At 50.4% G+C, this 20,442-nt stretch overlaps 3 protein-coding genes and 1 long non-coding RNA gene across 11 annotated transcripts in view; 2 read left to right on the top strand and 2 right to left on the bottom strand.

Annotated features, from left to right (window-relative positions):
* NPRL3 (NPR3 like, GATOR1 complex subunit) overlaps nucleotides 1-7,093 on the bottom strand; it is a 42,330-nt gene extending 35,237 nt beyond the window's left edge. For 2 of the 6 annotated variants that reach the window (XR_005258694.1, XR_005258695.1), the window contains exons 1-3: nucleotides 6,831-7,093; nucleotides 4,984-5,053; nucleotides 3-41 (exon numbers count right to left, since the gene is read on the bottom strand). Coding sequence is in view for 4 of the 6 variants with exons in the window: in XM_038151708.1 (XP_038007636.1) it covers nucleotides 3-41; nucleotides 4,984-5,053; nucleotides 6,831-6,948 (227 nt within the window). In the remaining 2 variants the exon portion in view is untranslated. Of the gene's footprint in view, nucleotides 1-2; nucleotides 42-4,983; nucleotides 5,054-6,830 lie in introns of those variants that run through there. The other 4 variants (XM_038151708.1, XM_038151706.1, XM_038151707.1 and 1 more) reach the window with 4 other exon arrangements.
* A 5,937-nt stretch (nucleotides 7,094-13,030) lies between these two features.
* On the top strand, nucleotides 13,031-15,130 carry LOC119707159 (hemoglobin subunit pi). Of its 2 annotated transcripts, XM_038151734.1 has the most exons (3): nucleotides 13,031-13,232; nucleotides 14,170-14,374; nucleotides 14,888-15,130. In XM_038151734.1, exons 1-3 carry the CDS (start codon nucleotides 13,138-13,140, stop codon nucleotides 15,014-15,016), a joined length of 429 nt encoding a protein of 142 aa, XP_038007662.1. In that variant the 5' UTR covers nucleotides 13,031-13,137; the 3' UTR covers nucleotides 15,017-15,130. The 2 variants fall into 2 exon arrangements, with proteins under 2 accessions (XP_038007662.1, XP_038007660.1); XM_038151732.1 differs by lacking the exon at nucleotides 13,031-13,232 and having other exon boundaries at nucleotides 13,960-14,374.
* Nucleotides 14,236-20,428, bottom strand: LOC119707162. The gene is made up of 4 exons (XR_005258698.1): nucleotides 19,527-20,428; nucleotides 16,382-16,439; nucleotides 15,022-15,130; nucleotides 14,236-14,397 (listed from the first exon to the last, which is right to left on the bottom strand). It is a non-coding gene; the product is annotated as an uncharacterized LOC119707162 (long non-coding RNA).
* LOC119707160 (hemoglobin subunit alpha-A) overlaps nucleotides 17,344-20,442 on the top strand; it is a 4,060-nt gene continuing 961 nt past the window's right edge. Inside the window, exons 1-3 of one of the 2 annotated variants that reach the window (XM_038151736.1) lie at nucleotides 17,344-17,504; nucleotides 17,619-17,823; nucleotides 18,093-18,273. In XM_038151736.1, coding sequence (XP_038007664.1) covers nucleotides 17,413-17,504; nucleotides 17,619-17,823; nucleotides 18,093-18,221 — 426 coding nt within the window. In that variant the 5' untranslated portion in view covers nucleotides 17,344-17,412 and the 3' untranslated portion in view covers nucleotides 18,222-18,273. Of the gene's footprint in view, nucleotides 17,505-17,618; nucleotides 17,824-18,092; nucleotides 18,274-20,442 lie in introns of those variants that run through there. The other variant, XM_038151737.1, reaches the window with a different exon arrangement.

Raw genomic sequence — 20,442 nt, 5'->3', positions numbered from 1 at the left:
ACCCTGAAACCAATTGCTCATCAGTTAGAGGACATTGGTCTCTGAAATGGGAACATGGCCATAAACACAAAACAAAACACAACAAAAGAAAATAAACGAGGCAAGTACACAAAATACAAAGGAAAAAAAAGAGATAATATTAAAAACCAGGATGAACTATTAAGGGTTAAATTCCTGTAAAGGAAATATAACTGCTGAGGAGAGTCTAAGGTTAATGGAAGGTGAATTCCAGGGATACGTTGCAGGCTGTTTGACAACATGGAGAAAACAGGCTAAGGTAATTTAGTCCTTGCACTAGCAGTGGCTGCCGTGTGTTTTCCCACAGTACACAGCATTTATGGAGCTGATTTCCATGACACTTTTTAATTCATGCTTACCTTAAGAGAAACAGAAGAGGCTGATTTAGAGCAGATTCTAAACCTCAGTTTCTTTCCTAGACTATTGCTATCATTCCCACCAAAAAACCTTCCATGCAGCCCCAAACAACCCACAGCTCTTCCCAGTTGGTTCTAGTGCTTCTATACCCATGAGACTTAAGAAAAGAGGATGCCAAGCCTTGTGGTTGCAGGATTCTGTGAAGGGCCTGGCACACACAGGCACCACTGCTCCTGCAGGGATCCACACGGCAGGCACAAGGCTGGCCAGACTCATAGTACACTGAAATCCCACTGAAATCCTTCTCTGCCCCTCTCTGTGCCCCAGGCAACAAGCACAGCTTAGGAAAAGGAGACTGAAAAAGCTTTCAAGGCAAAGAATCCTGAACCCTCATTTACAAGAGGTGTACAGAGCAGGACTGAGTTAGCACCTGCACTCGCTTCCACATCAGAAACACCTGTTTCCATTTTAACACCCAACTGCCACTTTTTCCCCAATCAAGATTACAAAAGGACTTGTTTCCTGAAACAACTTCATAAACGTACTGAAAAATGAATCTGATAAAAGCTTTATACTAACCCACACGAGAAAGGGGAGGCAAACTGAAAAACTCCAACAATTACTTAATACAAAACACAGCAGATTTCTGCCAGTGATGATGAAAAGAGAACCTAGAGAGCCCAAATGACAATCTACACAATGGGGTGACATTACAGGAAGGGTGTTTCAAGGAATGGGTGGATGAATGGAAAAGCACAGGCTTACAGAAAGGAAGCCTTTCAGAACAAATACAAGGAAGAACACTGGAGTCCAGTGAAAGAGGGACAGAGGAAACAAACGTTATCACACGAGAACTGCTGTTTGTTAGAAAGGGACATTCAAACCCTTGTTTGTCAGTAACTTGGGGTTTTTGTAACAGAAGCCTTTGCTAAATTTGCTGAAACTCCTTCAGTTAGTCAGCTCTGCTACTAAAAATGCAAAGTCTGCTGTAACATATGCTACCATAGATGTGCCTCCTCATTGGAATATTTGCTTGCTGGCTATACCACCTTCAGAAAAACTACAAAAAAAGCTATTGCAAACCAATTTAACATAGCATTATTTTATGGCTTCAAAGGAGTAATTGCCTCATATTTTTTTTCAGGGGAAAGAAAGAAGATTGGCAGGCATCTCCATAAACATTGGGAGGGGGCGTATTCCTGGTAAAACACTCAGAAACTGAAGGATGTTTTTGAAAAGTGCAAATGATGAAAGGCTGAGAAGAAGCCAACAAAGAGAGACACTTGACAAGCAATTTGTTTTGACAGTGACAGTCTTCTGAATACCTTTTTGTTGCATGGCCACCATCAACACACCTCAAACACTTTTGCTGCTCAACTTGCTTTCAGCAGGAAATAAAATATGTACTCTGAGGACCCAAACACAGCTCCACTGAGCAGAAATTAATACAAGCAAACACAGCCCAGTAACCTGGAGGAAGGATTATCATGAATAGGCTGCCATTGTCTATTAAAAAAACCCAAAAAAGCATAACAATGATCAGGAAATTGAGCCTGGAGGCTAAAAGAAATCCAATTATCTACACAAATATGCTACATGGAAATGGAGTTAAGGCACCCAAACTGATCTAATTTTGTCCCTCCTGAGAGCATTAAGAAATACATGCACCTCAAGCTCTAGGAAAGGTCGGTTCCAAAGTAATTTATCTGGGTTCCAATAGCTCAGGGGAAAAAGCAACAGTAAACCTTACCTAGGACACAAGTGGTGCTAGATTAATAATAAATTAAAGACAGCCATTCAGTATAAAAAAGGATGACTCCAACCCTCTTAGGAACTATTGCGGCTACAAGATAAATCTGAAATAACCTTTGTAGTGAGCATACAGTGGGAAAACCCCAACCCTACATTATCAAGCTTGCCATACATCACCAACTCAACCTAGCAGTCTGCCCACTCCACAGCCTCAGTTTGTGCCACCAAAAATACCTGTGGGTGCTCCTGACATGCAGGGATTGAAAAGAAGCTTTTCCCAACTCTTCCTCGATGAAGTCTTCCAAAAATAACAATACAGAACCACTTCATAAATTACTTTAATTGTGGACAATTTCAGACAGAAACTCATCACCACCAGAACACCGACTGGACTCCATGCTGATGAACTCTCTCCATGGACTGAGTGCACCGAGTGTCCCGGAAGGGAACTGCTGCACTGCAAAAGAAGGATCTTACAGGGATGGAGCTGCCTCTGAAGGAATGGCTCTCACAAAACCAGCTGCTCCATTCCTGGTCTCTACAACCTGATCTTCAATGGAAACACACATCCTGAAGCAAAAATTCATAATGTTGGTGAGGAAAAAATCAATTATGATATTGGTTCCATGGCATATGAAAGTTAAACTCCTTTCCTTTCCCAGCTCACAAAGCAGGTGCATTTCCCTCCCTCCCTCCAGGGGATCTGCACTTCTCTGCCTCCACTCTCCCCTTGGAATCTCTTCTATTCCAAGGCACCAACCTCTGTTACTTCTAAAATTGCCTGATACAAATCAAAGTTGGACCAGTCCGTTCCAGTTTTGAAGATGCCTTTTTGTCTTCTGCTGGAAGAAGCACCTGGGTACTTAAAACTTGTGTATTTTTTCCACCTCATCAGTCAGTGAAAAATAGGAATTTTGCCAACAAAGCCCTTCTTGTCCAATTTAAATTAACAGCACTCGGTATATAAAGAGCATCAGCATGTTCTTCTACTAGCAGGTCCCACTGAAGAGGACACATTTAACTGCTACATCAGTTGTGTGGGATGCAGGGGACTTAAGAGTGATGATTACACTGCTGCTGGGAAAAAGTTTTCAGTAATCAAACTGGAAACAAACACAATTTTGAAAGGGCCTTTGAATTTCAGAAAGCAGGTGCCCAGCCATATAAGCAGGACCAGCAGTGTGCCAGACTCCAATACCCAGCACCTAGAAGAAATAAACTTTCAGAGCAACAGAAATGCTGCTGCTCTTCTATTTCCCTTTTCATATGCATGAGAGATACAGACAGATCTGAAAAAATTCTTTGATTAGTAACAAATACCTGACCAGGAGATTAAGCATGAACTTTCATGCCCAGTGTTTGGACATCACTACAATGAAGCAATCTAAATATTTGTTTAGTGTAGGTTACATGCCAGCACACTCCATTTAAAAATCTGCTTCAGGAAAACACCAGCAGTTTTCTCACCTGACCATCTTTGGAATGATAAAAGCTTTTCCTACATGACTGCAATAACCACATGTTGTCTCACACTAACTCAGCAACACAGGCAACATACAAGAAACACAGCCACACGTTAAGGGCTTTGCCCAACCTGCCAAAACAGCAGAGGCAACAAGAATCAGTGTCAGACTGAAGTTGGTATCATTCCAACACCTTCTTCATCTACACAGGGAAATTCTAGAGCCAGGGGTTTGAACAGCCACCAACAAAACCCCTGGGATAACCAGCAGACATGAGCACTGGGCTCTCCTGCTGTCCACAGCCCAGCCTGAAAAGCCAGTCACCAGTTCCCAATCATACAAATGGTTTGCTCCCCCTGCAGCTGTGCCCTGTCCACGCTGCACTCACTGGACACACAGCCAAAGGTTGTGTTTGAAGGTTTCAAAGCATCAGAAGAGGCAGCAGATACAAATTACCTCAAGCAAAATGTGTTTGCATAAGATCCCAGTCCTGCAAAACGAAATTAAGTGATGATGTTTACAGTAATGTGGGTGATTTTAATTTCAGCTAAACCATTCTCTGTCATAAAGTTAACAACAATCTTACATTTTTTGGGGGTGGGAAAGTGATGATTACTTCCTTAGTACTCTTATAAAAGAGAAGAGCAGCAAATACCTCTTTTTTATTAATACTGGAAATTAAAATACAGATCACAGAAAAGATCTGCAAGTGAACTGTGGGCCAACAGACAAAAATACTTTTTCTCTCCCAGATTTCTCTCACATCTACTAGTGATAAATTTAGAACTATGCAGCAGATTTCAAATGTTCAACAAAAACTAATTAGAGGGTCCATCCATACACGCTGAACATCACACTGGCTATTTTCAGTGCGTTTGTTACTCTCTGATTTCCTGTGCTTAAAAAACTCTTCAAGTGTCAGTTTCCTTTTGAGCCACTGTGTCACTCCACTGACACAACAGCAGCTCTGTCTGGAGAAACAAAATTAGTTATTCATCAGTGCACAGCAATTCCAATAGACCATTACATGAGCTGGGGAAGAAGTTGAGGCAACTGAAAAATTTATCCAGTTAGAAGTAGGAACGTAAAGAAACGTGGGATTTTGCCAGAGGATTAATGCTCCGAGTTTTGAAAGGGCAATATTGCCTTTCTAACAAGCACAGAATAGCTGACCTTGCCCAGGAAACAACAGATTCAGCAGCACTCCCTGGTGAGACAGTCCTCTTTACTAAGCATGAAGGTTCTTCATAACTTGATATTAAAGCATTTTTTTTGCCAGGCTGTCTTCTATAGATTCCAAAAGAATGTGCCTAGGAACTAGGAGGCAAGAGAGCAGGAGGCTGTCTCTCCTCCATTTCAACCTCTTAGGCAGAAGAAATGTTTTCCCTCCTACCTGGAGTCCCCATCTTGATCTTCTGTGGTGTCACCAGAGCCATTCACAGCATATCGACTCCTTGGTTTGTCTGAAGCAAAGAATAAAGATAAATTTACCCAGAAACAATCTGCTTAATTTGTGTTTGTACATTTTTCTATTCTCACTCAAAAGAACATTTAAAAAATAGGAGAAAATTTTTATCCTTTAGGGGATGAAGAGGAGAAAGTGAAACATTCACAGAAACTGACACAGGTAACAGTCTGCATTTCAAGAGTGAAAGGTAAAAGTCTGACCAATGCAATTTCCCTCCTTGTTGCTCAGGTTTTGGGACAATTATAATGCTCCCACTGTCACAGGAAGGGAAATCCTTTATCAACAAAAAGCAGGAGGGGGGTGGCAGGGAAACAGTCAGCAAAAACAAAAAAAAAAAAACTACTTTTCATATTTCACCTATAAAAATGGAAAGGGAATTGGAGATGATTCCCTCTTCATAAATTGACTCACAGCCTAAGCAGGGGAGTTAAACTTCTCCCGACACACAGCCACTAGCACACAACCAGATCACACAGCTCCATCACCCCACAGCACCTTTAGGCCCTGCACTGATACTGCTCCCAGTCCAGCCACAGGCACTGTCCCAAATCATGTGCCTCAAAGCAAGAGATGCAAGCAGTGCTGGCACCTGAACAGTCCCATGCTCCTGTTTTCCAGGAGAAATTAACCCTCCTCCAGCACACTATTCGAGACCACAGACTAAAATTTTGTAATTCCTACCCATTATTGGTTAAAGCTTATAGTGGTTACTGAATCACTTCTTCCAAATAGGTGCCTTCCTTCTCATCCTGCCTCCTCGTTCCCCTGAAGCTCCCAAAACCCAGGGGATTCACCTGCCCCCAGACAGAGGTAAGGTAGCAGGTGGACAGTGACACCTGGCACTAATGTGGTTCAACTGATGGATGAGAGGGGTCCCAGGGCACCTGGGGGGAGTGAGGGCACTGCAGGGCTAGGGCTGAGAGGTGCAGAGTCCCATGGGGAGATGTGAGAGGGGCCAGGTCCTCATGGACAGGGAGAGTGAGGGGAGCCAGGTACCTACAGAGGGTGTGAGGGGTGTGTGTAGGGGGGATGACAGGTACCCAGAGAGTGTGAGGGGTGTCTGGGGGGATGACAGGTACCCAGGGGGGGGGGTGTGTCTGGGGGGATGACAGGTACCCAGAGAGTGTGAGGGGTGTCTGGGGGGGATGACAGGTACCCAGAGAGTGTGAGGGGTGTCTGGGGGGATGACAGGTACCCAGAGAGTGTGAGGGGTGTGGGGGGATGACAGATACACACAGACAGTGTGAGGGGTGTCTGGGGGGGTGACAGGTACCCAGAGAGTGTGAGGGGTGTGTGTAGGGGGGATGACAGGTACCCAGACAGTGTGAGGGGTGTGGGGGGATGACAGGTACCCAGAGAGTGTGAGGGGAGTGTCTGGGGGGGGATGACAGGTACCCAGAGAGTGTGAGGGGTGTCTGGGGGGATGACAGGTACCCAGAGAGCGTGATGTCTGATGGGGTGTGAGGGGGATGACAGGTACCCAGAGTGTGAGGGGTGTATGTGAGGGGTGTGGGGGGATGACAGGTACCCACAGACAGTGTGAGGGGTGTGTGGGGGATGACAGGTACCCACAGACAGTGTGAGGGGTGCAGAGTGCCAGGTGAGGGGTGCCAGGCCCCCACGGACAATGTGAAGGATGTGAGGGGGACTCCGGGTCCCCACGGGGGGTGTGAGGGGTCCGTGTGGGGTACCAGCCCCCCACGGGAGGATGCCAGGCCCGCGGAGGCCGCTGCGGGCGCGGGGCAGCCGCAGCTCCCGGCGTCGGCACTTACTGTCCTGCGCGGCGGGGTGCTCGGCGCCGCGCTGGAACGGGAAGCGGAACAGCAGCTTGTTGCCGCGGCTGCCCGAGCTCACCAGGATCACGCTGATGGGGCTGGTGCTCTCGCCCATGCCGGCTCGGGCTTCCCGCAGGAAGGGCTCGGCCGCTGCGCCTTCCGCTTCCGCCGACACACGCTGCGGCCGCCGCCGCCGCCACCGGCACCGCCACCGGCACCGCCACCGGCACCGGCACCGGCACCGGCACCGGCACCGGCGGGACTGCGCGGCCCGGGCGGCTCTACCCGGGCTGCCTGTGCCGGGCCGCCTGTGCCGGGCCGCCTGTGCCCCGCGGCCCGTGCCCATGCAGCCCAGTGCCCCCAGTTCTGACCAGCATCTCATACCCCCATTGCCCGTTCCCAGCATAGCCCAGTGCCCCCAGTTCTCACCAGCATCTCATACCTCCATTGCCCGTTCCCAGCATAGCCCAGTGCCCCCAGTTCTGACCAGCACCTCACACACAGCCCCATCTCCAGTATAGGCAAGTGCCCCCAGTTCTGTCCAGCATCTGATGGCCCCACAGCTCGTTCCCAGTACAGCCCAGTGCTCCCAGTTACGACCAGTGGGTTCATACCCGCAGCCACGTCCTCAGTTATGACCAGCACCTCACACACAGCCCTGTTCCCAGTACAGGCCAGTGCCTCCAGTTCAGACTGCCAATTCACACACAGCCCTGTTCCCAGTACAGCCCAGTGCCTCCAGTTCAGACCACCAATTCACACACAGCCCTGTTCCCAGTATACCACCATGCCTCCAGTTCAGAGCCCCAACTCACACACAGCCCTGTTCCCAGTAGAGGCCAGTGCCCCCAGTTCAGACCATCACCTGACACTTTCTCCCAATCATCCCAGTGTCCCATGGACACCACTCCCTGTTCCACACACTCCCAGTTTATTCCAGTGCTCCACATGCCTGCAGCCAGCACCTTCCAGCTCAGCCCAGTGGCCCCAGCATAGCTCAGCATCCCCAGCTCAGCCCTGTACCCAGACAGCGCATGGTGGCCCCAGCCCTGGATCCTTCCACAGGGGCTGCTGGATCCTGAACCACCCAATGCTGTTATTTGGCCACTTTGGGTCATTGTGAGCTTTCAGACAGTTCAGTCATTTACTCCAGAACTTTCCTGAGAGCTGGTAACAAAGAGCAGTTAGGGCTCATCATCCCCCCACGCCCAGACCCACCCTGGGTTGTCATCCTCATGAATAAGGGGAAAGGCACTGGAACTGCCCAGGGCAGGGGTGGAATCACAAGCCCCCTTGGAAGTCTTCAAAAAACATGTGGGTGTGGCACTTTGGGACACGGTTTAGTGGAGGGCTTGACAGTGCTAGTTTAACCTAACACCTTGGAGAGTGTGTGTGAATAGGGATTTTTCAAAGTGCGCTCAGTCTGCCATGACTCTTCTCATGACACTTTCCCTCTTTTTTTTTTTTCCACATCAGCAACTTTCTAGTAGCAACAGGGAAGAAAAGAAGAGCTCCATAACACAGTATTAAATAGGGAGGCTCATTGGTAATTAGATTGGAAATGGAAATAAAGGAATGCTGGTTAAAGCCTACTGCAATGCCTCTTTGGGACATTTCAAACAGTTTTTTGAAATAACATTTCTGCCTTTCTGGAGCTAATCACACATGTGCCGCACACTGAGCAGAAGGGTAAATTAATTGGGAGAACAAAGGTAATTTGTTGTGGGTTGGAATGAGGCCATGGATGCTTTTTCCTTAGTGGGAGAGGAACTGATGACCTCTCCTAGGTTTGCCATGGACAAAAGATGGGATGCAGAAGGTGAATGTGCATCTCCACCCTCCCTGTACCAGCCTGGGTGCCACTGAGGGTGTATTTGCAGGTGGAGAATCTCTCTGTCTTCCCTTCCAGTCCCTCTCCGTTCTTCCACCATCTGGCAGTGGATTGCTTCCATCAGAGCTGCCAAATCCAGTGTGTCAGTATTGCAGATGAATGACTGCACTGGGCTTTTCCAGCCCTAACGATTCCATGACACCAGGGTGCCTGCAGGGGGGCAGCTGTGGAAGTCAGACCTGTGGGCTCCCCGTGCTCATGGAAAGGCTGGCTTGGGCTTGTTGCTCATGTTCACTTCACAGCCCTGATACACCCTGCCTCATGGTTCCTGTGCTTTTACTCCTGCCTCCCGATTAGGAAGGGTGACCTTTACTCCCCTGGCAACAGTCTCGGTGCCTTCATATTTTTTTGTGCTTAACCGAGATCAGAAGTTATCAGCAATTATATTTGAGGATGCCCTGGGGTTTTATGCAAATTCTTCTGTATTTCATTGCATTACTTAGATGCTTGGACATGGTGAGATATCCCCACTCTGGGTTTTGCTCTGCAGTCCTCCCAGGGACACAGGACAGAGGTGGGTGGCTGAAGAGGGAGATGAGCAGCTCCAGCAGGGTATAATCTGCTGGGCCATTCTGCACAAGGCCAGCGATAACAATTGAGCAAGAGAAGGTGATGCTGAGGGGAGAGAGTTGTCCTGGGGTGATTAAAGACCAGTCGTGTTATCACAGCAGAGCACTCCTTGTACACCAGCACTGGGCTGTCATGTTAAAATTTCAGTGTGCCTGCTTCAAAATATAATTTTACTTTCTCAAATAATAAATTATAGGTCTGTCTATCATTCCCAGTTCTTGGACATTTAGTTGTAGTTAGCCTTGTCATTTAAAGCAATGGTTGCAGGTTCTTCAAACCCTGGTAGGAAATTAAAGAGTAAAGCCAGGATTTAGATTCCACTTTTCAGACTTTCAAAATGTAATGTGCCTCAAATATTTCAGAGTTAGAGCAGATATATGTCCCTCTCCTTATCCACAGCATTCTCCTTGAGGGAAGGCAATTCCTGTGGATAATACAGGCCCATGGGGAAAGTTATCCTTGATCTCACAGTGATGCCATTCAATTGGATTTACAATCAGGGCTGCTAGAAATTAGAATCCCACTTTTATGATTAGCTAATAGGTCTGTTGCTTGCTTCTACTGTTTAAAATGAGAAACTCTGGTAGCCAGCTTTTGGAACAGATTTTGGATTTTAAAAGACCTACATTAATTTTAAAAACAAAAATCCCCTTTGGTGATTTTCTGACAAAGATTCATGACCTGCCCAAAGGATGACCTTCTGCGGTGGAGCTGTGGATCATCATGAGAAGCAGCAGCAAGAGAGGAAGGCAGGTTTGCTCGGGTTTCCCAGAGGACATGTCTTCACCACTGGCCCTGTGACAGAGGAACAGCAGCAATCATGTTGTCCAGCTCCGGATTCCTGAGGCCAGGACCCCCTAGCCTCACTACCCCATGGGTAGCTGGAGCACTGGAATGAGGAATTTGGCTGAGAGGTTCATGCAAAGCCAGGTCATTTTCCATGTCACGTTGTGTTGAGGAGCAGACTTCTCCCACCAGGCTTGCTCCCACAACAATCCCCAGCACAGCCCTGATCCTGAGTGAGCAATGAGCTCCTTCTAGCAAACCACTGCCACATTTTGGCTGCTCTGGCATTTGAGATAGTGCAGAAGGAGTAACTCTCAGAAAAATAATTCAAATTCCATAATGATTTCAGTGATGATGAATCCTCCTGTGCAGACATCACTTTGTGTGCACACAAACTATAATCCTGCAGTCAGAGAAGCAATGCCCAGGTTACACAGAACAGGAAGGAGTCCTGATGGTCTGTGCCTTATCCCTGTGTTTATCTGGGTCACAGCTTGGTTGAGTAACCCCTGATTAAAAGCATTCTCACTGAGGAGAGCTTGGAGCACTGCCATGCAACACGACGCATAAGAGGCAGCACTTTGGGGAGGAGACAAAAACATTATGTAAATGGATATTTCACAACAGCATCTATATTTTCAAAGTAAATTTTCTATGGGAAAAGTGCAGGTTTTGGAAATGTGTGTAGCAAGGGATGATGAATACAGCCTCTCTTGGTACTGCTATCCATTTAAGTTGTGTAAACTGAATACCATGTTGTCCGTGCCTTGGCTCTGCCTATCCTGCCAGTGGCACTTTGACCTGGAGACTGTGCTGCTCTGCACCTGTGTGGCCAGAGTGGGCTCTGGGTTTTCAGGGGATGTGTGTGGTATACAAAGGTATACAAAGAGCCCTCTGATAATATTCCCTGTAGTAAAACAATTGTCCTCCTTGTGTCTCAGATGAGTCCATTTTTATATCCCCTCTTAAAGTGGGTGAATTACCCAGCCCGTGGTCAGGAGGACTGTGTCCTCCAGTTGTGCTGGACACAGGGAGGAGCTGTGGCACTGAACACAATCTGAAATTAAATCCCAGAGGAGTTGTTGGCCTCCACGGTGGGGATGATAATCCAAGATCCCCAAACCCAGCCAGGCTTGCAGACTCAGAGGCCCCAAGTGCTTTGTGCCTGCCTTTTGGGAAAGCCCAAGGTTTTTTCTAATTAGTGTGACAGATGGCATGCAGAGAAGCTTAAATTAGAGCCCAGCTCAGAGTACAAGGGGTGGGCCAGAGTCCTCCTGCAAGTGCCACTTGCCCCAGCAAAGTGGGGACACCAGAGGATACAGAAGTTGCTGTCTGACCCCATGCCTGGTTCTGACCCTACCCCTGGTTCATTCCCAGCTGAGCCCAGGATGCAGTGGCAGAGGCACAGCCCCAGGAAAGTGGGGTCTCTTTGTAGTGTAGGGATCAACTCCTCCAGGCTATGGAGTCTACCCAGAGAGGAGAGACCTATGCCCATGTGACAGCACAGAAGAGATCCCTGCCATACCCAACACACACAGGTGCCACCTCAAACCCAGCACCTTTCCAGCAGCACAGCCCAGCTCCCTGTAGCTCCTGAGGGGCTCCAGTGCACGCTCCTGTGTGACACCTGTGCTTTGGTACAGGTATCCATAGGCTGGACATGCCCCAGCCCATGCACCACCCAAGGATCATTATCCCTAGAAGGGCTTTCCCTTTAGCAGGATGACCATGGCTGGGGAACAGCCTCTGTGGCAGTGGGTAGTGCTGCTGTCAAATGCAGACACACCAACCTTCTCCACACAAGTGTGCAGGGCTGCTTGGGCAGAGAACATTATCTGACCCCTCTGGCTGTACCAGCCAGTGCTCTTTGCACAGCTGCCAGCTCTCAGTGGTGATGTCTGAGGCTGCTGTAGTTTATCAGCATGGCAAAGAGATTTACCTCTGCTTTATGTGCTGGCAGGATATTTACTCCCAGAGGTTCTGCAGCAACCATCTCCAGTAGGGTATTTCTTTGACACTGTGCCCACTTATCTGTGATTACAGACTTGTGCTGGTCTTTGTTTTGCTTATTTGGTCCTTCACCCAGCCAGGGCCCGTGCCCTGATGGTACCAGCCATCTGCTGTGGGACCAGGAGCTCTTGTGCATGTCCAGCACACAGCACAACACAGGGAGCACTAACTGCACTGCTGAGGGCTATTTTACATTGCAGGGAACAACTAACAGTAAGATCACACAGTTAGAAATCAAAGATGTGCAGTTTGAGGAGTATAAAAAAAGAAATCTGACTGGGCTTTCTCTCTCACACACACTTTTTTCTAGCACTGTTCTCAATTTCACAAACTCTCTATTCCTGTGTCCAAAGTAATCCTTACTACCAGTGTTACCACAGGCAGCAATTGTAAAGTGAGATTGCAAGAGGCTGGCAAATTGAAGTCCTGAAGCAAATGGTAAAATCTGCACTTACTCTTAAAAAATCAGGATTTCATTTCTCCTCTGAACTGCACTACAGATCTCCCAGCCTGCCCCTACCACTACCTACAAAGCATTTTATGTGAAATATTGCACGTGTTGCAGCCACATATGCTGCAAGTGGCTGGGTCAGGAAGGCCCAGAGCCTTGTGTTCCCACCTGTGAACCAAGGGAGGAAATGCAGATTCCTCTCAGGCTCCTTAGTGTGCTGGAGCCCACACGCTCCTCAGCCTAGAGATGTGTCCTAATGCTTCATCTATGGAATTCTGCAGCATTATCTCTCTGTTCATGTATCAACACGTGTCCAGACAATTTCTTTGGACCACACAGCCGCTAGGTTAAGGAGCAAGAAGCTGATAAGGCCAGCAGGCAAGGAGCACAGTGTGCTGACCCTTGCCAGGGTAGCCCTTGCTTCTCGGGAGATAAGTGTCCCCCAGTCTGTAGTGGGCCTCTGGAGTGACCAATGAGTGTGGACAGGCACCAAGGCCCGCTCCCCCTTCCCCTTTATAACCAGGGCTGCCCGGGGGGTGAGCCCAAACCTGCTCTGAGCAGTCACTGCAAGGGGACAGAGCCAGCATCCCTGCACAATGACGCTGACCCACGCCGAGAAAGCCGCCGTGGTCACCATCTGGGCCAAGGTGGCCGCCCAAGCTGATGCCATTGGGGCAGAATCACTGGAGAGGTAAGGCCCCAGCAGGCCTCCAAAGAGGGCTTTGCTGTTGGGATGCATCTCCCGTAGAACTTGGGGGAGTGACAGCAGGCTAGGACCAGGGAGACTTGATGAAGAGTTGTGCTGTTCGATATGTAATCTTCAGGAGTTATGTCTGTGCTACTAAATGCTTCACAGTCTAGCAGTAAACCATGGGGGTTTTTTTAGCGATTTAATAGGGTTGTTTTTTTTCTCCTTATATCCATAGAGAAGAATTCATAGCCAGAAGCACTGGTGAGGAATTCAAAGCCATTCATACTCGGTGTCCTAAACACCATTATCCCTGTTAGGGGATAAACTTGAAGTGGTTTATTGTACAAGTGATGCACTTTCTCTTACAGTTTTTATGCATTAAGAGAATAGCTGTCCACTAAGTTCACTGGATGCTCAGGTTTCATTGCTCCAGTTGTTAAGTAACAAACTGTTAGGACACAAGACAGCTGGACCCCCTGCATGAAGCATGGCACAGTAATTCAAAGTCCATACCAATTAAGCAAGCTGGCATAAAAGAGTCTGGAAATTATCAGAAATTTTTATGTGATTCAAAGTGATTTAAATGCTATTTACAGCTCAGTATAAAGTACTGTGATCCTCCTTTCAGGATTCTGCATACCATCCATATCAATTCTGGTTTTTTTCATTTTCATTTGAAGGTCCTGGAAACTTCGGTATAATATAATACAAGAAATTTGGTGTCAAGTTGTGGCTTTTATTTATTGAAAACAAAACCAAACCCAAAACTACATTAAGTTTTTAATAATTTTTAACACTTAATTCTTCTCTAGCACATACAGATGAAGCTGCTGTCTAATCTGCATGTGCTGCAGAAGGTTTACACTGCACTTGTTCTGAGGTTTTACCACCTCATACCATTTCTGCTGCTGACCCTCTTCCTCATGTTCTCCTCCAGGCTTTTCTTCAGCTACCCCCAGACAAAAACCTACTTCCCTCACTTCGATCTGAGCCAAGGCTCAGCTCAGCTCCGCGGCCACGGCTCCAAGGTCATGAGTGCCATCGGGGAAGCTGTGAAGAACATTGATGACATCCGAAGGGCCTTGGTCAAGCTCAGCGAGCTGCATGCTTACATCCTCAGGGTGGACCCCGTGAACTTCAAGGTGAGTGAGCACAGGAGTGGAAACTGCCATCACAAAATTAAAGACCACAGGTCATGTGGGCTAATGGCAGCTTGATCCCTGAGCCAGTTTCTCATATGATTTTTACCCTGAGATTTGGTCTTTCAGTGGAAGTTCTGGCCCAGTGCACAGAGCTCCTGTGGTTTGTGTTAGACAGACTCAAATCTCTGCTGGTTTTGCTGTAATTCATCAATCTGCTTCACACATCAAGCTATATCACCTGTCTTGAGCAAAGTTTTAAGACATTATAAACAGTCCCACTTTGTTGCACTTGAGGAAGGAAAGGACACATGGAAGAGGGAGTGGGATCAAACAGTGCCTTTTGCCCTGTAAAAAAGACAACTGTGCTTTTTCACTCCCATCTCAGGCACCAGCACTGCCTGGTTGGGACACGTAGCTGTCATCCCCAGCACACTGGGCCTAGGGTCCATTGCAGACCCCTACACTGATACCTGGTACTCATTGTGATGGATTTCATGCTGCTTTCCCTTACAGCTGCTTTCCCACTGTATCCTGTGCTCTGTGGCTGCCCACTATCCCAGTGACTTCACCCCAGAAGTTCATGCTGCGTGGGACAAGTTCCTGTCCAGTATTTCCTCTATTCTGACGGAGAAGTACAGATAAATTACCTCAACGAGGGTGAAGGAGGCCCATCCACAGCCCAGCCCTGCCGCCAGGCTCTGGGATATCACCCCTTCCTGGGCAGCTCTTTAAATCCTCCTCCAGGGGCTCAGTCATCTGCAAAACCCAATAAATAATTCAAATGTGAGCTACGGTCTCTGTGCTTTCCTCTCAATGTGTTCTGCCCGCACCAGACTGTTCGGGCAGGGGTGTTCTGAAATGTCTACACAATATGGAGGGGGAAATATTAAACTTTATAAACTCCTGTACTAATTCATATACTAATGAACTCATACTAATTCATGTCCCAATTCAGTGGGGATAACATAACATTCAGTGGGAGCAACATGGCATTGAGCAGAAGCCCAGAATGGGCTGGAGCCCTGTGAGTGCAGCTGCTCACCAAGGTATATCCACCATAGCCTGTCTCCAGGCTGACCAGGAAAGAGTCTTTTATCCTTCTAGGACCTATCCAAAACCCATCCCAGCCTGCTGGGAACCAAACCTGCATTGCAGTGCAGGGCACTGTCCTCTCATTGTGCTTCTCTCCATGGGGTAGGGATGCGGTATCTGATGTGTTTCTTCTGTGGGTTATCCCACTGTGCAGCCACTGCACCCCAGCTGCTCAATCATCTCCCTCCCCCCACAACGGGATGAGGTGAAGGGCAAAGGAAGATAAAAGCAAGAAAAAGTGGGGGTCAGGATCAAACAAACAAACAGAAATAATTGTTTAATAAGTGAAGACTAAGTGGAAGCACAAGGAAGAAAATAAAACAGGGGTGCAAAGGCAATCCCTCATCACATGCCATGGGTAGGCTGATGTTCATGAGCAAAAACCATAAATAACCCCCCCTAAAGCTCCCTCAGACCCCTTCTTTGCCCTTTGATTGCTGAGCACGGTGTTATAAGGTATGAAATACCTCTTTGATTAGTTGGGCCTATCTGCCTGGCTGTGTCCTCTCCCAGCACCTCAAAATCTATTCCCTGGGTGGGGGCAGAGTGAGAAGCAGAGACGGTCCTGATGCTCTGCAAATGCTGTTCAACAAAATCAGGAACATCAGCCTTTCACTGGGGCAGTTTGGCCAAAACCTGAAGCACAGGACCATGTCAGCTGCTGTCTCAGAGAGTTCTGGCATGAAACAGTGGGTGCAAAGCCATCAGCCTGCTCTGATGGCCACCCTGAGCCAGCACTGCAAGCGGCAGTCCTCACCTCATCCATGGAATTTAGGGACTGTGTTTGGACAAGGGGGTGTGGAAGCTCTCAGGCCATCAAATGGCTCTAAATATCTAAATGTCACCACAGCAGCTTTTAAAGCATTCTGCATCCATTGGTGTCAGGTAACCTGGAGGTTTAAATCCATTACTTACATGCCAGGTCAGCATCTGTCCCTTTCCCTGTGTTTGCACCAACTCCTTCCTGCAGAGGCTGAGAGAAGGATGTGAGAGTCAGAGGAAATGGCCTCAAGTTGTGGCAGGAGAGGTTTAGGTTGGATATTATGAAAAATTTCTTCACAGAAAGCCTTGTCAGGCACTGGCACAGGCTGTCCAGGGCAGTGGTGGAGTCCCTGTCCCTGGAGGATTTAGCAGATGTGTAGATGTGGCTTCTGGGGACCTGGTTTGGTGTTGGCCTTGGCAGTTCGGGGGGAATGGTTGGGCTCGAGGATCCTAGACACCTTTTCCAACATTAATAATTTGATTATTCTAAAATTCTGTTACTGTATGACCAGACACCATGGTGCCTGAGGGATTTCCCAGCATTTATGGGGAGAGGCAGGAGCACACATGGGGGTGGGAAGAAGGGAAGGAGTCCAAGACTGACAGGCATCACAGGATGGACTTTGGCAAGACCGTGAACCCAAAGAGGAGGCTGATCCCTGCCTGGGTTTCTCTGGGAGGGCTTGTCCATGGCTCCTACTCAGAGGCCATGGGGCTCTTGGGGCAGAGAGGGGCTGGATGTGCCAGTCTGGAGGGGACATGGGACATTTGTGGGAACTACCTCCACACCCTCAGAGCCAAGGAGGACCCTGGCCCATCCGTGGAGAATGATGGATCACAACAGCAGGTTTGAGGACGTGCCAGCCAGGGTGGACAAGGCTGAGGCACCCGTGGGACATGTCCAAGGGGCAGCCTGGGGAGGTGCTGCCCCCTGCCCCATTCTGGTGTTGGGCTGGTGCAGCAAGGCAGGACAGGCAGCTGGGCCCCCCAAGGGCCCCCTTAGGGCAGGGCCCCCCTGAGGCATCTGGGGCCCCCACGGCAGCGCTGCAGCCGCTCCCAGGGCCCGGCCATCCCCTCACCCCTCAGTGTGATAAGATAAGGCTGGGTGGAGGTGCCAGCAGCTATAAGAGGAGTCCCTGCAGTGCTGCTGCCACCAACCCCTGCCTACTGTTCCAGCCGCCACCATGCTGACCGCCGAGGACAAGAAGCTGATCCAGCAGATCTGGGGAAAGCTGGGTGGCGCCGAGGAGGAAGTCGGAGCCGATGCCCTGAACAGGTGCAGGCCTGGGGACTCCATGGGAGAGGGGGACGAGGGGGTGGGAGCCCCACGGAGGGGCCAGTGTGGTGGGTCCGGCTGGGGTCAGCACCACTGACTGTCCCACTCCTCCAGGATGTTCCACTCCTACCCCCCAACCAAGACCTACTTCCCCCACTTCGACCTGTCACCAGGCTCTGACCAGGTCCGTGGCCATGGCAAGAAAGTGGTGGCTGCCCTGAGCAATGCCATCAAGAACATGGACAACCTCAGCCAGGCTCTGTCTGAGCTCAGCAACCTGCACGCCTACAACCTGCGTGTGGACCCCGTCAACTTCAAGGCAGGCAGGGGATGGGCATGGGGAATGGGGATGGAGTTTGGGGACAGGCATCAGAATGGGGGGACAGGGAGCAGGGATGGGGAATGGAGACTGAGGGACAGGGAATGGGGGACAGGGATCACGATGGGAGCCGGGGGGTGGAGGACAGGGGATGGGGGAGGGGGATCAGGGAGGACAGCAGGGGATGGGGTACAGGGGGTGTGTGACTGGGACCGGGATGGGGACACGGGGGCTGGAGTGGCGGTGCTAAGCCCCGTTTTTCCTTGCAGTTCCTGTCTCAGTGCTTGCAGGTGTCGCTGGCCACCCGCCTGGGTAAGGAGTACACCCCCGAGGTGCACTCTGCCGTCGACAAGTTCATGTCGGCCGTGGCCAGCGTGCTGGCTGAGAAGTACAGATGAGCTGTCAGCCGTGCCTGTGTACCATCAATAAAAAAAGATTCTTTTGCTGCAGCAACACGTCTGTTTGTGCCGGGGCCGGGGGCTGGGGTGGGCTGGAGTGTGGCCGTGTTCCTGCTGGAGGGAGGGGGCTGCGGGTGTGACGGATGTGGCACGGGAGGGGCAGCACCAGCCCTGGGCTCCCTGGGTGTCCCCCAGGGCCCTGATTGCTTCCAACCCTCCCCAGCACGGGATGCAGCTGATGGCGGGACCCAGGGAATGAAGCTGTGCCTGCATCCCTCCAGGGAGCAGGGCGAAGGCTGCACCAAGACAAATGTGATCCTTGCATTCCCTTGAAGGATTCCTGGGGGGTGATGGGGTGTAGGATAAATCCTCCTGTCTCCATCTATCAAGATGGCTTTTTAAGACATTATTAGGAGTGCTGCAGGAGCTAAGTGCTTGCACAAGCTCCAGAAGCAATCTGAGAATTCATGGAGTGAAGAAAGTCCACCGCAGACCATTAAGCACAAAGACTGTTCAGGGACTCAAGCTCCTGAACCACAAATCCCAGTCAACTGCAAGGGAAGAATCTCCACACTTGCCCCAGGTGTCTGCTCTTCCCCTGGGACCTGGGCAGGGTGGGAATGGAATGGGCAAATCTGCAGTCCAGTATAGGGACACTGGTTTCAGGGCTTTGGGGCCTGAATTTTAAAAGAATCAGTGATCAGAGCTGGTGGGCTACAATATACTAAATTAGCCCCGGGTTTTCTCTGTGCTGTGACACCAGAGGGAGGAGATGAGATCCTGCAGGAGAGAGGTGCCTGAGTGTCCAGGTGCAGGCAGGAGGCAGGTGGGGGCATGCAGGGACCCTGCCTGCTCACAAACAGGCCTGGCAGTCCCTGAGTGTGGCAGCCCCTGCTCCTGCAGGTGACCCCACAGTGCTTGTGCTCCATCCTCAAACACATCCCAGTCCACATCCCAGTGTGCTCATGTGCATTTACACCCGTTTGTTTTTGTGCCACCAGTCTGAAGGGCTCTGCTGCCTTGGCAGCTCTCCCCATGCACAGACATGCAGCAGACGCTGCCCTGCTGCTGCTGCTTCCCAGAAAATCAGCCCCCCCGGCCCTCCCTCCCCACTCTGAAGTGGTGCCAGACCGAGCTAATCTCCCCCAAACACAAATGATAAGAACCTCGGCCATGGAAGAAACACGGTGTGAACTGTCCCTGCTGGTCTGCGCCACCTGCCGAAACTACTGTGAGCTCTGCAAGCCCCCTCACCCTCGTCTTCCTCACCACCCTCATCTTCCTTGCCCTTGTTACATTCCTCACCTTCATCGCATCATTTGGAGCACACAGGGCTCAGCACAGTCCACTGTGGTCCCTCGTGTCTTCCCAAAGCACTTGCAGCAGTGCTGATCCCGTGGCTCTGCCCAGTGTCCTCCCTGCCCAGAAGTCAGGGTCCCCCAGTGCCCCAGGGCCCCAGGGCCAGCACACACAGGGCAGGAGAAGGGGCTGGGGCAGGGCAGCCCCGGGCTCTGCTGGCAAACAGACGTGACTGTGGCTCAGGGAGCAGGGGCTGAAGAGGACACACACTGTGGGGTGTGCTGAGGAACGAGAGCAGGGAGTGCAGTGGGGCAGCCTTGCACAGGGATGTGTTGGATGGCAGAGGGCTGAACAGGGACAGCATGTGCGTGTGCGAGGACGTGTAGGTGGCAGCTGGCAGTGCGTGTAGGGGCAGTGTGCGTCCTGGGGCAGCTCGGGGGGTGTGTGCAGGCTGTTGGGTGGTCAGTCTGTACATGCAGGTGCACACGGAGCTCTGTGGGGGCGTGGGATACAGTCTCCCCCACGCTGCTGTCGCCACACCTGGCCAGAACACATCCAGGCTGTGTCAGGAGCACCCAGACAGTGTCCCACCCCACGCCAGGGGACACACACGGGCTCCGCTGCCAGTGCCAGTGCCAGTGCCGACCCTGAGGACAACCCTCGCCAGCCCAGGCACTGCAGCTAAACCTAAACCGCTCCCTAACCCCAAGCCTAACCTTCAGCCTAACCGCGCTGCTGTGTCAGCCCGTGTCGGCGGGGCAGAGACCACCCCCGCTCTGGAGCAAGCCCTGACCTTAACCCGACACGACGCCCCCGAGGCAGAGCCGCCCCGCCGGCGCGGTGCCGGTGCGCTGCCGGCGCGGCGCCGGTGCCGGTGCGGTGCCGGTGCCGGTGCGGTGCCGGTGCCGGTGCGGTGCCGGTG

The sequence above is a fragment of the Motacilla alba genome, chromosome 14, assembly GCF_015832195.1.
Source record: "Motacilla alba alba isolate MOTALB_02 chromosome 14, Motacilla_alba_V1.0_pri, whole genome shotgun sequence".
Taxonomy (NCBI): domain Eukaryota; kingdom Metazoa; phylum Chordata; class Aves; order Passeriformes; family Motacillidae; genus Motacilla; species Motacilla alba.
Note: the sequence above shows the minus strand (reverse complement) of the source record. Positions and strands in the feature narration are given on the sequence as shown.

Coding starts and splice junctions, on each gene's coding strand:
- LOC119707159 (XM_038151732.1), top strand. CDS start 14,054: ATGAAGCTGCTGTCTAATCTGCATGTGCTGCAGAAGGTTTACACTGCA. Junction 14,375..14,887: donor TGGACCCCGTGAACTTCAAG/GTGAGTGAGCAC, acceptor TTTCCCTTACAG/CTGCTTTCCCACTGTATCCT.